Source organism: Phyllostomus hastatus, unplaced genomic scaffold, assembly GCF_019186645.2.
Source record: "Phyllostomus hastatus isolate PE091 unplaced genomic scaffold, TTU_PhHast_1.1 phas_contig_86, whole genome shotgun sequence".
NCBI lineage: Eukaryota > Metazoa > Chordata > Mammalia > Chiroptera > Phyllostomidae > Phyllostomus > Phyllostomus hastatus.
In genome coordinates this window covers 91,755,842-91,774,446 of record NW_025333977.1, presented here as the reverse complement: position 1 = coordinate 91,774,446, position 18,605 = coordinate 91,755,842, and the positions used below count along the sequence as shown (strand labels likewise).

At 42.8% G+C, this 18,605-nt stretch overlaps 1 protein-coding gene across 19 annotated transcripts in view; it reads right to left on the bottom strand.

The window, feature by feature from the left end:
• The window catches only part of KALRN (kalirin RhoGEF kinase), a 698,826-nt gene that overhangs the window by 284,395 nt on the left and 395,826 nt on the right, over positions 1-18,605 (bottom strand). For all 19 annotated transcript variants that reach the window (XM_045851423.1, XM_045851424.1, XM_045851434.1 and 16 more), the window contains exons 14-15: positions 9,246-9,441; positions 950-1,116 (exon numbers count right to left, since the gene is read on the bottom strand). In XM_045851423.1, coding sequence (XP_045707379.1) covers positions 950-1,116; positions 9,246-9,441 — 363 coding nt within the window. The remainder of the gene's footprint in view (positions 1-949; positions 1,117-9,245; positions 9,442-18,605) is intronic.

The window sequence follows — 18,605 nt, the reverse complement described above, 5'->3', positions numbered from 1 at the left end:
TGTTTTTGTTCCTTGTGGTAAATTAATAGACTTAAATCTAAAAGATCTAGCAGTTACTACACATAAAAAAAAATCTGTAGCTTAAAAAAAATCTTCACCTGGGCATATGTTCATTGATTTTAGAGAGGTGGGGAGGGGTTAGGAGAGACAGAGAGAGAGAGAGAGAGAGACAGAGACAGAGACAGAGACAGAGACAGAGAGAAAAACATTGATGTGAGAAAAACATTGATCGGTTGCTTCCCTTACACACTCCAACTGGGGATCGAACTTGCAACCTGGGCATGTGCCCTGACTGGGAATTGAACCCACAGTCTTTTTGTGCATGGGACGACACTCCAACCAACTGAGCCACCTGGCCAGGGCTGTAATATTTTTTGTTGTACCATTGGTCATTGTTATATCCCTAGAGATTCCTAGAGATCTTGGTACATGTTTTTAGAAAAATAGCTAGTATAATGTCTCATAGATAACTTTTTTCCTTTTTAAAGTTCACTTTAACATGATAAGAAAAATTTATCAGAACCACACACACACTGAAAAGAATGACAGCAACTGCTACCATGTACTATCAGCTATGTGTCAGGTACTGTACTAGACACACAGATGCCTCAAATTAATCAACCCAGCTCTGAAGGCTTAATATATTTGTTGATAAAGGATATGTATTTACTATGACCTGTATGCTAGGATTGAAGGCACAAAGGAAAATAAAATACTGGGAATAACTTGGGAATGTTCTGCTTAGATTGTTATGAAAGAGAAACTTTGCATTTGTTGTTTGAGCCATTGTGCCATTAGGTCTATTTGTTAGGTCCAATAGATGGCAGCCTAGCTTTCAGAAACAAATACAACCATTCCTTAACTTACTTATTTCCTAAGGTCTGTGTACACCTGTGGCTGACCCAGCCAAGTGGGAAGCCTGAGTTGAAGGTGGAAGAGCTAGGCTCACCTGTTTGACCTCAGCCTGGAGGTGCCGCAGTTGGAGGCACTGCTCCAGCCGCTTATGAGTCTGCTCTGCGTTGAGCTCCAGTTCGTGCTGCTTCTCGTGCAGAAACTCCAGCAGCTCTTGCACCTGGGCTGCCAGATCAATGTCCTTCTCACAGATTAACTCAATTCCTGATTTAGAGAAATAAACAATTAAAAACCATGTGGTACTGCAAAGACTACAATTTTTCACTATGCATATGAAAGCTGGAATTTAGAAATAGCCATTTCAGTATTCTCCCAACCTCTACAATATTTCTCTGTGAAATTGGACAGATTGCCATAACTGGCTTTTTTTGGGATGCTCAAACATGCCATCTCTTTTGCCTGGGAATAACTTTCCAATAGATGGTCAGCTCCTTATTATTAACTGGATTTAGGGAGAGGTGCTCTCTGAAAGCCCGTCTCCAGACAAGATAGCACTCAGCAGTCTCTGATAGTACATTTGCCAACACCCAGAATATTCACAAACCAGCCTCTGGATAATATTGGAAAATACAAAACAAGGCCAAAAAAGACTCTGTCTCAGGAACTTCTGCCCAAGGCATACTCTCATTAGCTGATCAGATGGGGAAACCACCAATCTCAAGGGATGGCCACCTGAAAAAGAAATCCTCTTTGGGAGACTTCCCCACTGCTCTTACTGAACCATCAGAAATTCATCACTGCCTTCACCAATTCACCTGTGGAATACAGTCAGGATGTCCATACACACTAAAGGAAGTTCATTTCTATAGAGAAGTTCAAAAATAGTGCTTTACATAAGGACAATATGGGAGAGTAGGAAAAAAAATTTCTGGTGTTAGATGGTAATAATTTCAGTATCTTTTCATGTTTATTTTTTTGTCAGTTTCATAATTCCAAGTCCTAGCTCCTGAAATATCTGTGGGAAACAGAAAAGAACGGCTTGTTCTTTTGGCAGTCAACTCCTTCCACTTACTATTTTCAGTTACCAAGAGGATGAGGTAGAACATCTCCTTGACTGAAATAAAAAATAAGAAGGAACACAAAAATTTCTACCTCTGCAATGCTCAGCAAAGTGGAATGACCTTTGACCCCTATGTTTACTTTTACTTTCTAAAAATCTAATGAAAATCCATCTGCAGCCCTGGCCGGGTGGTTCAGTTGGTTGGAGTGTCATCTGTTCACCCAAAAGTTGCGGGTTTGATCTCCAGTCAAAGCACACACCCAGGTTGCACGATTAATCCTCCGTCAGGGAGCAGACTGGAGGCAACAGATCCCTGTTTCTCTCTTTTGCTTTCTCTCTCCTTCCCCTTCCTCTCTATATACAATCAATAAACATATCCTTGGGTTAGTATTTAAAAAATCCATCTACAGAAGTAGATGCTCTTCCTTTCCAGACACAATGCAGATGTTTTTCTGGCTCATTTTCATTCTGCACATGTCTCTGGTGTTTAGTATGCTGGGTGTGGGCAAAGTGTCTTCCTATGGAAAGCTTATGGCTCACTGCATGTAAATAGGCTCTCTAAGCCTAGTAACTCATCAAAGAGGCCATCTCCCTGCTGAGGGATCATCCAGAAGAGGCTTGCAGCCTGCCCTGAGGCAAGCCCTATATTTTCATCTACCTTGCTTGAGACTGTTTTATGAGACAAACACAGAAAACAGAATGGGCGAAGATGATGCCTATGACACCTCTGCAGCCCTCGACAGCATATCTTGTTGTGGATGGAGAATGGGAAAAACATGAAGACCTACTCCAGCTACACCTAGAAGAATACAAACTCACCCCTCTGCCCCCTACACATTGACATGAGTCCCAGTTAAAACCCATCAATTAGTACATGCCCACCAATCAACAGCAAATAAAGCTTTCTTGTGTTGACATTACTCCTCTTGATCTAATCATGGGCTTAACTATTATCCTCAGAGGATCTCAGAAATGCAACAAGAATGTTCATTCAACCCTGGATGGTATGGCTCAGTTGGTTGGATCATCATTGCCTATACCAAAAGGTTGGGGGTTCGATTCCCAGTTAGGGCGTATAAGGGAGGTTACCAATCAATGCTTCTCTCTCACATCCATGTTCCTCTCTCTAAAATCAATAAATATTTTTTTATAAAAGAATGTTTGTTCTTTGCATCAAGTAGTAAAATATATTTGTAATGAAATAGTTTGTCGGTCTCCTTAATAAAATGTTGTACTGAAGATTCTTTCTGATGTGCTCCCACAGTGTTCTGTACCCATCCCTTCATCAGGACACTTCCACTGACGTTGGTTCCTCATAACTTGTGTGTTCTCTCAGGAATGCATACACACAGACACTAGGTCCATGTCTGTCTTATGCTTCCCTGTATCTTTAGGAGCCAGCACAGTGCTTGACTCATAACACTCAGTAAATACCTGTACAGTGAACACATGGGCCACTCTAGGGAGGAGCTCAGGTCATGAGCTGTGGTGGAAAGTACCTGAGAGCTTTGATGAAGGACATGTGTTAACTTTGAATCCATGGTCTGCAACCTGTTATGGTAAGTCTCTGGGCTCAATATCCTCTCAGAGACAAGGTAAAATGGGAATCCATAGAAAGACTTTTAGGGGTGTCATGAAGACTAGGAGATAAAGCATATATAGTATGTGGCATTTTGCTGGCTAAAAAGTATCCTTTTTCCCACTTTTTCTTTCCCTTAGGAAAAGAATATATTCACTATTGGTTACTGACTGATGGGACTATTGAATGCCTTGTATAAAATGTAAATATAAAATCTTATTGTCAGGTGTTTATATATTGGGTTGACCATAAAGTCTGTTTAGTTTTTTCCATAAAATGAAAGATACATTTTTCATTTCACCAATAACTTTATTAACTTGGATATTTTGAGCATGTCAGTTATCTCCCACATGGTATATCATTGATTGTTCTCAGTTAATGTCTTGATTTGATCACTATCAACTTCAACTGGTCTATTGAGTATGGAACATCATCCAGGGAGAAATCTCCAGCACGAAACTTTGCAAACCACTTTTGATACGTTTGATCAGTCACAGGACCTTCTCCATACACTGCACAAATCTTTTTTATTTTTTGCATTTCAGTTGTGTTTTTTACCTTTCTTGAGATAATAAAACATAATATGCCAAAAATGTTTCTCATTTTCTTTTATCTTCAATATTAATATGGCTGTACAACAATTCACCAAGCTTGATAAGTTTTTAAAAAAATGCATGCTGATATGACAGCTGTCACAAAATAATCTAACAAAATTGTTTTGAATGCAGTTAAAAACAGCCACAGCCATCTTATGGAAAAAACAAACTTTCTGGCGAACCCAATCCTTGCTCAAGGTGTCTCATTAGAAACTGTGGTGGTTGGGATGCTGTTCGACCCACGCTCTCAACCTTGGCTCACATTAGATTCATCTGGAAAACTTTAAAAAATCACTGTGTCCTGGCTACAGCCCAGACCAAGAACACCAGAATTTCTGGAGGTGGGTCCCAGACGTCAGTAAGTCTTAAAGCTCCCAGGGTGATTCCAACATGAAAACAAGACTGGAAACCACTGGATAAAATGGTACAACTGCCAACAATCCAGGGGACAGAGATATTCCTTCAGCTACACTCAGTTACTAGAATGTTTGGCACTGTATTTATTTGGGGCTCAAGGCCACAGCTGAAAATAAAATCTTGCTTTGCTTTCCTTTGCTGTCAGGTTGAGGGAACCACTTTAATTTCCTTAAGGAGAGGTGACTATGGTCTAGTGTGAGCAGTATTCCTGGCTACAATGTCCATACTTGTAATGTGTTTCTTTTTTTTAAAGATATTATTTATTTTTTAGGGAGGGGAAGGGAGAGAAAAAGAGAGAGAGCAACATCAATGTATGGTTGCCTCTTGCACACCCCCTACTAGGGATCTGGCCCACAACTCAGGCATGTGCCCTGACTGGGAATTGAACTGGTGACTCTTTGGTTTGTAGGCCAGCACTCAACCACTGAGCCACACCAGCCAGGACCTGTAATGTGTTTCTTGACTGTGTTTTTAAAATACGTATCTGCCTCAGACAGAGAACATCTTCTTTTCTCCTTTCTCCTTCCCACCCCACTCTTCTTTCTGCATCACTGCCTCAGCACAACACCAGTTCAGAAATTACAAAGTCCTTTAATCAGGTTTTTAGATCAGTATTCTCAATCTTGGCCCTACATTAAAATCACCTGGGAAGTTTAAATGACTCTGGACCCACTCCAGGCCAATTAACTAAGAATCCCTGAGGGGTGTGCCCCCAACCTGAATATTTTAAGAAGTTTTCCATGTATTTTCTAAATGTACAGCCAGGTCTTCAGAACTACTGCTTTACCTCAAGTTCTCCTCTGCCCTCCCCTCAGCCCCAACCAGATCCACATTCCAATTGACCCCAGAGTAGCTTCCATTTTGGAAAAACACAGGTCTTTCCTTCCTTTTATGACATAAGTAAAATTATTTATGGCTCATTATTTTTTGCCTACATTTGTTTCACCCACACTATGTTTAGTATTCATGACTCAGCAGATACCATTATTAGGACTTGCTATAGGCAAGACATAACGACTCTGCTAGATGCTGGGAATATAAAGAGAAGGAAGAAAGAGTCCTATCCTCATGCTGCTGAAGATGCTACAGGAACAAAAGTAACACCAACCAAATGCCCTATGCTGGAATACTAGTGTAATATGTAATCATTATCAAGCTTTATGGAGCCCTTGGCACCCTTGTGTATTATCCCACTGCATCTTCACAATGACTCTCTTTTGTTTTTATTCCCATGATCACCATTTTCCAGAGGAAAGCAAGGCTCAGAGAGTGAGCATATGTTCAAGGACACCCAGATAGTAAGAGATGTGGTAGAATGCCAAGCCAAGCAATCTTCCTCTCCTACCTGTACTTTTAACCTCTGTGCTCAAGAAGAAGAGTGATCCCCCAAAACTTATTAAAAAATTTATTTATTCTCAAATACTGTGGCAGAAGTCTTCTCAAGCATAGTATTATATCTGAAGTATCACTGCTACAGGCTCCAAAGAGTCTTCAAAGCCTTGCATAAAGAGAGAACTTGAAGCTTTGATTAAACCACAAAAGGAATGTATCCATAGGATATATGGCTCTTGACTTGTTCCTAAGGTCAAGTATAACAGTCTCATTGTCAGATCACATTAAGGAGAGACCTGGGCATAATCAAAGGAGGTAGTGAGGCTGAATCATGGAAGGTAAGAAGTGGAGAGGACTTTAGGAATCAAGATCCACCTGCCACACTAGAAAGAAAGAAAGTAAGGTCTAAAGAGAAAGAAAAGTCATTTCCAACTTCTTGAATTCAGCAAGCACATTTTCTCCAACTTGATTATTACCAGCAAATACCTCCAACTTGAGGCTCACATACATAATGCTATAGGGAGGAAGAAATGATGAGCAAGTGAAGAAATTATTCCTCTTCTGCCTTCTATTCCTAAGGCTGATGTTGATTTAAGCAAAGGCTTTGCTTTGGCTAGAGTTGTTAGCACCTAGAGAGATTTAGTAGAACCTGATTCAATGTTATAAACTTCATACCTGAAAATAAGTGTATGAAAATTTTCCACTTCCACTTACTCCTATAAAATCAAAATATATGCCCTTAATTAATTTAACATGAAGAGCTAAATACCATCCAACTCTTAATTTTGCTTATTGTCCTTTTCTAACACAGCAATTAATTTTACTCCTAGTTCAAATATAGTTCATTAGATGTACATAATAAATAATCGTCTTTACTGCCTCAGTCCTATGTCTCTGAAGTCCTGCATTCTTCGGCCACAGGGGTGCAAGTTCCATTTGGGTCCCTCCCAACCTCCACCCCCACTCCCCAGCTCTGACACAACTGTGTGCTCCCCTCCTCTAAGCCAGGGATGAGAGAGATGCCTCCACTGAGGACCAGGCACTCAGCGGCAGAGTGAGCATCCCTGAAACCCCTGGATTCATTCCCTTTGAAGCCTGAGGGGCTATGCCAGACTGAGCAGCTAAATGTGGCAGGAGCAGGGGAACAACCAGTCCCAGCAGAGAGGGCTGAGGAGGCCAATCCAGCCTCTTTTGACAAAACTCATTTCTAGAACAGGATACTGTGGAGGTGGGCAGCCCATCTGCCTGGGGAGTTTTCACCCACTCAGCCCTCATGGTTAAGGTGGCTGCCAAGTACAACTAAACCCCAGTCTTAGGCAGTCTCCAGGGAATGCAAGCTCCCAGCAGTCTTCCTGTTGCTATGGATACCTAGCTGTTGGAATAGAGGTGGGCTTTCCCCAGATCATGCCAGAACCCTGGTCCTAAGTGCCATGGGTTTTCAGGCAGACAAGCCCTTCTCTTGCTAGACACATCAATACTGAGGGAAAAGGTCTAGAATCCTGCATTTCTAATTAGAACTCGGTGATGCTGATGGTGCTGGCCTAGAGCCCACACCTTGAGAAGCAAGGTCCTAGATCAGCAGGGACACATCAGAATTATCTGGAGGGCTTTGAAACACAGATTGTTGGGCTGGACCCCAAGAGATTCTGATGTGATAGGTTCTAGGGATGGGCCCTTAAACTTGCATTTCTAACAAGCGTTCCAGTGGTGATGTTGATGCTGCTGATCTGGGAACCACATTTGGGATGCCCCTGTCCTGGGACATTCATTTCATAGGTATTGGCTGTTGTGATTTAACCATTGTGATGAAAAGCAGTGGTCTCAGCCCTGGCTTCATGGTGGAATCACCTGCGGGGTTTTGCTGATGCCCAAAATTCAGATGCCCACCTGACTGAGAGGTTGTTAAATCAGGTATCTCAGTGGGGCCTGGGTATTGTCATAAAACAGACACCAGATAAACTATAATGTGAGTGGCCCTTCCTGGGGCTATCTGGGGCACAGACCTATTCACAACACAGATGAAACTTCAAAGAAGGATGATGCTGACCAAAGTGAACAGAATTTCCTAGCTTGTCTCTCCTCTGGTTAGAAGTAAAGTTCCTTTGCATGCCCAGGATTTAGTCACTACTTATCCTACAAATACATTAAAAGAAGCACAGTACTCTAAAGTTAAGTTTGATTGCTAAGGCTTGCCTAACAATCTCATGATTCTAAATATCCTTCATGATCAACAGGGACGTGGACCAACAGTGCTGTAAAGAGTAGATGCCTGGGGAGGAGCCTGAGCCAACAAGGGCAAAGTAGGTGAAGGGGAGGAGGACAATGGGTGGGTTTGGGTGTTCAGGCCTGGGTTCTAGCTTATGTGAGTGGTTTCTTTTTTCTGGGCTAAGGTGGACTAGGGACTGCGATGACACCCTCCAGTTCTGATAACAGAGGCCAACTTGAAGGTATAACAATAAGGTTTCATTTTTTTAATCCTCACCAAAGGATATGTTTACAGACTTCTTTTAGAGAGAGAGGAAGGGAGAGGGAGGGAGGTGGAGTGGGGGCGGAGGAAGAGAGAGGCGAGAGGGAGAGAGAGAGAAAAGGGAGAGAAAGGGATCGAGGGAGGGAATAAGGGAGGGAGAGAGAGGGAACATCAATGTGAGAAATATCAGTAGGTCACCTCCTCCCATATGTGCCCTGACCAGGGATTGAGCCACAACCTTTGGTATATGGAGTGATGCTCCAACCAACTGAGACAGTTGACCAGAGCTAAGGTTTCACGTATTTGTAGGACAAATAGTCAATAAATCCTGAGCAGGAAAAAAAATCTGGGTAAAGAGACCATGTTTTTTTGAGAAGTTATAAAATTATATGGCCTTGCCATAAATTTTTATCAGCACTTCTTAGCACTCATGCACAGACCAGTGCTAAAAAACAGGGCTCTGAGAGTCCAGAAGTGGAAACAAGGAGCCAGCCTTAGTGGAGGAGCCAGGGCAGGATGGTGTGTGTGTGGTAGGGTGCAAGGGGGTGTCTACACATTTGAATACAATTCACGTGCATGGCCAACCGCTTTTGAAGCCAAGCTGGTTTGTTTTCCAGGCCACCATTTTCTTTCTTTTTCTTTTGTTTTTTGAACTTGCTAATTTCCACCATTAGTTTTTTCCCCATTTCCCCACTTCTCCACAGTGCCAGGAGAGCCCAACCCTATTTCCATCTTTACCACAGCCTAACTGGACAGCCTCACACAAGTTATTTCAGGTCTCATGCTTGAGCTCCTTTTTCTTTAAAGTAGAGCCAAAAATCTGTTCCTTAGAGCTGTAGGAATAAAATGAATGAACAAAGTGGAAGTGCCCATTGGAGTCAAGCTGGTGTTCTTGTTTTCATCACCTCCTGCAGGAGAACAAGGCTAGGACAGGCTGCCTACCTGAGGCCTGGACCTCCATGATGTACTGGTGCAAATCCTGGCCCTGTTGGATGACCTCGAAGGTCATGTTGTTCATGGCTAGTTTCCGCTCCGTATGGCGCTGGAGCCGCTGCTCTGCTAGTGTCAGATCCTCCGTGTTGAAGTCGTTCATCTGCCGGAGCAAGTCTTCATTCCAGGCATCCAGCTCTGCTGTCACCTGTGAGGGAACAACCATCAGTCCAGGCTCGCTGGTCCATGAGAGACTGCTAAACTCAGGGATTCCAAGCCTTCTTAACTGACCTGACTCTCAGATCGATATCTGCTTCGCATCTCTTGAACTTGCCCCACACTCAGGTATACATGCTTTTGAAAGTGTTTTGTGTGTATTTCAATGTCTATAGCAATGGCAGTGGAATAGCAGGAAACATTTATATGATGAATTATGCTTTATGAAGTTTTTGCATACTCCATTAAGTTCGACCCTTGCAATGCCCTAGAGAGGCAGGCAGGGTGGACATTTCCAGGTCTGTCTTGCAGAAGGAGAAGCGGCTGCTCACTCAGACAGATGGAATGCTTCTCCCAGAGTTAATCCTGCTTGCAAGGGGTGGACCTGAGGTCATAGCTCAGGTCTTCTACTGACCACAAAGATTTTGCCCACTATACCACAACTTACTCTAGGAAAATCTCATAATTGGGGGGGTCCTCAGAATTTAAGTGCTGAATCTAACTCTTTTCAAGAAACTGAAAATGAGGGCTGGAGAAGCCCAGTAAATGGGCTGAGGTTACACAGTCTGTGAGAGCTGGTACACACAAACCCTGAGTCTAGGTCTGGTTCCCATGTTCTATTGCACAGGTTCACTTCCTCTACTACAAAGGCTGACACCTGGAGATGGTCACTAAACACCGGGTGAATATGTAGTATTGAGACAGGAGAGTAAGAAGCTAGAGAAATTCCTGGGCATGTGGAATGGAGAAACTGATACAAGAAAATTAAACAAGGCCAATTTACAACCAGCTGGTGAATCACAAGACCTTATCTCCTCTAACCAAGGACACTTGAGAGCAAACGGTTTATACCTCTCCTCTCTAACCAGAGAATGCAGAACCTCCCTGGCTGTAAACCACAGGAGTCCGGGGAACAACGGAATGCTACAGCAAACCGGAGAGATAACACAGAACAAAGAGAGCCAGCCTGGGAAGAAGCTGCCCCAACTTCTTTCAGTCCTCTTCCAAGAGAAACAGCATCTCTGCACTCCCCCTCCCAAATTCCCACATTTCCCCTATATAAACTTAACTTCTGAAAGCTCAAGGGAAGGTGGACGTTAGGGTTTTTACCCACCACCTTCTCAGATGCTGGCCTCTGATATTAAAAGCAAAATTATGACCCAATCCCTGTTTCTGCTTTGTGGCTGAGCGGTGACAGGCAGCCCGAGCCTGGACTTGGTTACCCTCTGCTTTTAGTACGGGTATAGAAATCCAAGCAGATTATACTCGACTGAAAGGCACTAATGATCCTAATAAAGACTGAAGCATGTAATAAATGGAAACTTTGTCTTGATATGAATTTGCTAATTAGTTATTGCTTTACACCTTTGCTCATGTGGCTTCCCCTCATCAACTCTCAAACACGTGACTGCCCAGAGAGTCTGATCCCTACACTTCCTTCACGAATGCTGCAACCCTTCACAGAATAGGGACTCAGAAGCACTGAACTGGGTAATAATTCCACCTGAGAAATGAATCAGATAAAAATGTTTCTAATGTGGTCTGCAGGTCTGTTATCTCGTGCTACCCCCACAGCAGCCCTGTGAAGGCCCTGTGAAGTCACCCCCTTTTCTGAGAAGATAAAATGAAAGCCTCACCCCAGATCAAAGAGCCACAAGGTGGCCCAGGCAGCCTGAGCACATATCCCAGGGCCCAGCTTAGCGATGTTCACTGCTGGGCTTCACAGCAGCTGACATGTGGCAGAACCTTCCCAATCACCAAGAGCCGCTGCTCCAGGAACATCAGGGAACAAAGGGAAGAGGAAGACCAGCTGCGGGCAGCTGGGAGGTGGCACTTTATCTCCTGTGCTGGGGCCATACACTGTGAGGGGAAAGGAAAGCAATACGAGATGAGGGGTTGTTGTCTGGGACACAGGATTCCATTTTTCTGTCTAAAAGTAAGACCTTCCTTCACTGAAAGTGTAGCTACTCTCGACGCAGAGATGGGGGAACAGCAGATACCACCTTTACGGTCCTGGCTCCCCACCTCACACCCACACATCTTTTTAGGTCAATTAAGGGACCCACTGAGCTCAGCAGGAAAACCTAGTATCTATGGTACTTATTGTGGGCAGGCTGTGGGGGTCAGGTGGGCAGGCAAAACAGGTTTGTGTTGTATCCATCTTTGAAAAGTACTTCATTCTGTAACTAAAGATGGAGTTAAACTGAGGAGAGAGATAAATGATTTATAATTTATTAGATAATTTGTAGGATGACTAGGCCTACATAGACTAGGCTTATAAATATGTTTTCTTTCTTGTATTGAAAAAATTAAAATATAACATATACAATAAGATACACATATAGAATAGGGTGAAAGTAGGTTTACAGTTGTTCATATGATATAATACAATACTTAATAGTAATACAAGAATAATCTCTGTGTTTCGCATAATCACAACTATAAATCTACTTTTGCCCTGCCCTCTATTAGATCTAGGAGTTCTGACAATTTTATGCGCTCATGTAGCCATCACCAAAAACAAAATATGAACCTTTCCATTACCCTAGGGAGTCCACTTGTGCCCCCTTCCTGGCCTTTCTCCCCCACTCAGGTGCCACTTGCTAATTTCTCTCATCACAGATGTAGTTTAGCCTATTCTTGGATTTTCAATGAAATCACAGAATGGACTCTTTCAGGTCTGGCTTTCTGTGTTCAACACACTGTATTCCAGATTCACCCATGTTGTGTGTATCAGTAGTTCATTCTTTGCAACTGCTATCCATTGTTCAGACATGCCACAATTTGTTTATTGATTCTCTGGCTGATGGATTTTCGAGTTGTTTCCAGTGTGTGGCTATTACGAATAAGGCTAATATAAAAGTTCTTATGCGAGTCTTTCTGTGGACACAGATGTTCATTTCTCCACCCAGGAGTGCGACTGTCACGTCCAAGGGTGTGTGTGTGTTGAGCATGTCCAACACGAGCTTCGCATTCCCCACAGGCATGCAGTGGGCGGGCCAAAAATTCGTTTAGTTTTTCCCGTAGAATAAAAGACACATTTTTCATTTCAACTTTATTGATTTGGATATTTTGAGTATGTCAGCTATCTCCCACATGGTATAATGTTGATTGTTCTCAAGTAATGTCTCGATTTGATCGCTATCAACTTCAACTTGTCCACCCACCCATGGAGCGACATCCTCAAGAAATCTCTAGTCCAAAGCTTTGCAAACCACTTTGGATATGTTTCATCAGTCACAGCACCTTCTCCATACACTGCACAAATCATTTTCTGCATTTTAATTACATTTTTACCTTTCTTGAAATAATAAAGCATAATATGCTGAAAATGTTGCATATTTTCTTCTATCTTCAATATTAAAATGGCTACATAAAGATTCACTCATTTTGATAAGTGTTTGTAAAAAATGCACACTGATAGCTGTCACAAAACAATCTAACGCAATTCAAATGTTTCAAATGAAGTTAAAGACAGCTAAGCACTCCCAGAGCCACCTTACAGCAGAAAACAAATGAGCTTGTGCTGCAACCTGATATGAAAGTTCCAGTTGCTCTACATCCTCACCACCATTTGGTATTATGAGCCTATTTAAATTTAGTCATCCTGGTGGGTGTGAAGTGATATCTCATAGATTTGTGATGACTAATGATGGTGAGCACATCTTTATATGCTACTGGACATTTGTGTCTACTTTTTAAGTGTTTTCAAAGTCTTTTGCCCATTTTTCAAAAACTAGGTTGATTAGAGGTTTCAGAGAGCTCTTCATGTATGCTTCATATAAGCCTTTGATCAGAAAATATATTGAAAAGAGCCCAAGCAAAATTTTTAGTTCATTTCCTTGCCTACAAACTAAAAGAAATTAAAAAAAACTAACACAGCAAGCATGAAAGGAAGAGCCAACCTTTCTTTCAATATTGGTTTTTGTTTTGTTTCCATAAAACTGAGTATGTGAAGGGCCTGTTTGTTGCAGGAAGATCCCAGAGGGATCCCAGGGCTAGGGATCTGGGGAGTGGAAGGTGCCAAGGGTCCTGGTGAGGAGGAGCCAAGTTGAGGTGCTTCAGTTAAGACAGAGAGGCTCAAAGGTCTGGAATCTTGGGAATTTGAATCTAAACCAAACGTGAACTGTGTCTAGGAGTCTGTGTCCAGTGTTTCTGTACTCTTTCTTCTCCCTTCCCTACCACACTCACTACCCGACACCTTAGGCTATAGGGCCCAAATCTGTTACAAAGCCTGAAGAATGTGAATTTCAAGGAGCTACTCAGCGGAAAAGCCTGACTCCTAAGGCTGCCCTCCCTGTATTTAAATGCTCTTCACTCTGACTCTCTCCTCTCCTTCCACCCATGCACTGAGGCCCAGAGCCTTGTAATAGTCTCATTTGTGTATTTTTTTCCTGATTGATCTGTGTATTTCTAGCATTTGCTGGAATTTAAATTTATTCTCTTTTCTATTTCTTCAAAGACTGTTCTTTCATTGGGTTTCTCCTCTCTACCTTCTTTTTGGGGGTACAAGGCTGGCATACAACAGACGGTCACTTTTTTTTAAGAAAAAAACTTTGTTTACAAACCTGAAGCTTACCTACTGCTAATGAACAAACCTAGCCCTCCAGCTTCATCTCAGGCACTTCTGTGACATGAACCAGTCAGCTGCTTTCCTCACTGACCCTGAGAATCAGCTTTGCCCTCTTCAGCCTCCTTCCCTGGTCCAGGAGCCTTGAAAGGGCCCTGTCCCTCCTCCCAGTCTACTCAAGTCCTCACCACCTTCAAAGTAAACACTCTGGCAGGAAACAACCCCCAGACCCACATGTTTATCTCTGGCCTGTCTCATAACATGTGGCATGGGCTAATTTGCTAATACAGAGACAAGACTCTAAAACCCCACAAAAAACCCCCCAAAAAAGACAAATAAAACTTGCACTAGGGAATTAATTTGGTGATTTAACTCCATTTGGAAAAGACTCCAGGGAGAATTTGTTCAGGGCAGAAACCAGGGCCTGAACCAAATAAATGCAAGAACACAAGGTGCCCACAGGAAACACAGCTTCTCATCGACCTAATTTGCCTCCTCCTTCCACTCAGTTAATTCCACCTCAGCTCCTGGCCCACTCACTCTTGGCTGCAGTGGCATCTGTCTCCCTTGCTCTTCTGAATTAATTAGAGTGTTAGGGCACAATGACGTCTTTGAGAGATGTGTTGGCAGCATATCTATTCTAACAATTATATACTCTAAAGCCACAGCCTAAGGGAAATCAGAAAAGGAGCTAAACAGAAATTTATAAAGGATAAGAGGCAGTGGGAAATGGGAAGGCTCACTTCAAAACGAAGCCTAAGAGTTTCCTGCCAGATGAGATGCATTGAATCCAGCATTCTGCTGCCAAAAATCGACCCTAGGGGCTTGGTTTAGCAGCTGCCTAGTGCTGGCGTGTCAGGGAGTCCTCTCCACTGGCCTCTCCCGTTTTCTGGGCCTTTCCCAGTATTTATATGTAGAGAACACTTTAGCCTCTCCCCTCCAGATGTTTTATTCCATACCTGCCTGAATCGAAATTCACCTGCCCCTACTCTGCCCACCTCCTGTGGTCTATTCCTATAACTTAGCTCTTTATTATCACCTGCATAGGTGGAAATCTCCCTGTGTAGTTTTTTTCTTCAGGTCACTTTTAGATGCTGGTTGATTGTGACAACGATGATGATCATGACTGAAGAAGGTGTTTTTTCCTTGTGTATAGACTAAGGAGTAGACAGAGTGTGAGGCATTTGACTAACCTTCTTTAATTCAATCCGCAGAGCAACTCTGGCAGGAAACTAAGGCACAGAGGAGTCAGATCATTTTTCCCATGGTCACAGGGCTGGCAGTAGCAGAGCTGAGCATTCAACTACAAAGTCCAGTGCTCTTAGCCATGGTGGTATATCAATATGGCCAGTCCAAGTGAGGCAGGAGATGGCACAGGAAGAACTTTGAGACTGTGCTGCTGTTGCCGATCAGTGTCTAGCATCCTGGCTACCAGGCAATGCCTTTTAGCAGTTAGGTAGGATAGAAAGTAAACCAAGGCAGGGAGGAGGAGGGAGACATGTCCCACCCACTAACTCAGCAGTCCCGAGCCTGGTCTGATAATATTGCCAGGTGTTCCAGCATCACAGGATACACCATGATAGCACAGGAGGGGGGAAGTATTATTTTCACCATCTGGAAAAGAATGCTTTGAAACTGTGTATTCATCCCAAAGCCTGGAAGAGGGAAGAAGAGGGGGGTCAACGGTACCCAAAGAAAAAGCCCATAAAATGACTTTGGTTAAATGCCTGCCTCTGGTCACTATCTGTTTTGCAAGGGAGTCCCTGCTGCTTACAGAAAGAGCCCAGGAATAACTTTGGGTAGCTGCCCCAACCTTAATTAACTGCCCCCTGTCACGCATCTGTTTTACAACAAGATGAACAAATGGGCTCTGGAGTGAGATAAGGATTCAAGCTAACAGACCCCAACACATATCTAAGTTTGAGTAGTCAGGTCCCCTCAAGAAAGCTGGCACCACCTTTACCCATCAATCAATATGTAACTTCTTCACTTCTATCCTGCCAACTATACGAGTTCTCAGAACAAAGACCTAGCACGCACTTGCCACCTGGCCTTTGGCTGCCCTTACATTCGCCACCCTTATCATGCTTTGCCCTGAACCTATGCCTTCCATGCCCCCCAAGCCTTGGCAAGGCCCACCAATACATCCTGCTTGCATGCTAATAGATTGGCTCATCTATAATTTTTTACAGCATCAGCAAGAAGAACAGGTCTCTTCCGTTAACACAAGAACTGATTCTGAGGGTATCTTTCTTTTTATTATTCTCACTTCAGAGAAGTGCCCATTTAACCTTTTCCCTGTTTTCTTCCTCAAAACCCCCTCCTTGATAACTCCACTTTCTTTAGTTCACATGGACCTTTTAAACCAATGTGTCCCTTGAATAGATCAATAAAGTAATTGTGTGTTTCTGACCATATATAAATGCCAGGAGTAATTTACCCTGGTAAAAAACCACACCAGCCGTCCCCCAATAGGATATTTTTGTTTAAGAGTTTTGCAATTTTTTTGAAGCTGACTCTGGCAGATTACTTGGTAGAAGGGTAATGTTAACCTATGTAGAATTTCCTGATTGCCTAGGAGCCTCTGCCATGAACAGCAGACACATCTGCAACAGGATGGTAGGGTGTGAGCGGCGGGAGGGAGCTTCGGCAGAGAGGCGTGCAGCCCGCCCTCTGTGCAGCGCGAGCCATGCCGTGGCTTCTCACAGCAGCTTCACGAACACTCAGGGATGGCCTAGGATGACCCACCAACAAATTTAGAGAGGAACAATGGGAAAGAATGCGATGGGATATTTAACTGCTTAAAATATGGAAGAAAATATGTATGGAAATATATTGTTAATAATAATACTAATGCCAATTACAATGTATTAAGTGTCATTAAGTGCCAGGAACTTTGCTAAACATGTTCTATGTGTTAACTCATTAACCCTTAATACCCTTAATAACCCTATGGGCCAGAGATTATTACTCTCACCCCCATTTCTCATATAAGGAAACTGAGGAGGTAACTCGCCTAAGGTCCCACGATTAGTCAAGGTGGTGAAACGGGTTCCAGGAGCAGGCAGTCTAACTCAACACAGTGATGACTGTGCCTTCAGCTTTCCAGCAAATGGGGTGTGTGTGTGTGTGTGTGCACATGCCTATGATTTTATAATAAAAGATTTGGTAATAAAAAGGGATGTTATTTGTGCTGGACCCTGTCTATAGCCCCCCAAAATGGAATTTATTTATAAAAGATTGTATATTTATTCTTACTTGTTTAAACTTCAGTCACCTTCAAAGTAATCCCCATTTGATGCGATACACCTATTGAGATATTTTCTCTACTGCTCAAAACAGTTTTTGAACTCATCGATTTTGATGCTTTGTACTGCTTCTGCTGTTTTATGTTTCACATCTTTCACATCAGCAAAACTTCCCTTTGAGGACTTTTTTCATTCAGGGAAACAAAAAAATTCACTCAGGAAATAGGGAGGTAAATCCCTATCAGGTAAATAGGGAGGGTGGGGAATGGGGGTCATGTCGTTTTCAGTTAAAAACTACTAAATGCTCAGTGTGGTGTGGGCAGGTGGGCTCATAAATCGCCCATCATGAAATGTGCAAAGCACTGAAAGAGTCTTAAAAAAAATTCACTGAAGCCCAGTGCAGCCTCTGACAATCATGCCAGCTGGTACCCTGGTACAGGTGGGCTCCTAGAACACTCAGATAGTGGGGAAGCCTATACTACAAGAGATCCTTCCTCCAGAAGATAATTCCATTTTTTGGTTCCCCCTATACTGTATATATATATGTATATATATATATATATATATATATATATATATGTGTGTGTAATATGTGTATGTGTCTATATAAAGTCTGTCCAGATAAAGTCTAGACATTGTTAATATAATGAGAATGGTTTGCGTGACATCAATGTAACCTGGCAGCCAAGGAGAATGGACTGGAATGTGTATGCGTGAACAATGGCAACTTCACTGTCCTAGTCAGTGGGGGCAGTAGATGCCATTGAGTGAGCATGTGTACTGTGTGGTCATCACATTCAAAATGACTGTGCAAGTAGAGCAACGAATCTGCATCAAATGTTGCATGAAGCTTGAACATTCCTCCATGGAAACTATTGGGATTATTCAGAAGGCCACAGCTATGGGCAAATGGGGATTGGCAGCTTCATCATGACAACATGCCCATTCATGCATCACAACTCATGCAGAGTTTTTTTGGTAAAACATAAATCACCCAGGTGACACAGTCCCCCTGCGGCCCAGATTTGGTGCCCTGTGACTTCTGGCTTTTCCTAAAACTAAGATCACCTTTGAAAGGGAAGAGACTTCAGACTGTCAATGAGATTCAGGAAAATACAATAGGGTAGCTGATGATGACTGGGAGAACTATGTGAGGTCCCAAGGTGCCTACTTTGATGCAGACCGAGGCATCACTGTCCTATGTACAATGTTTGTTGTATCTTCTTCAATAAATGTCTCTATTTTTCATACTACATGGCTGGACACCTTCTGGACAGACCTCGTATACCACATGTGTTACACATATTAAAGTCAATCCCATTCCAACTAAGAGTGGGA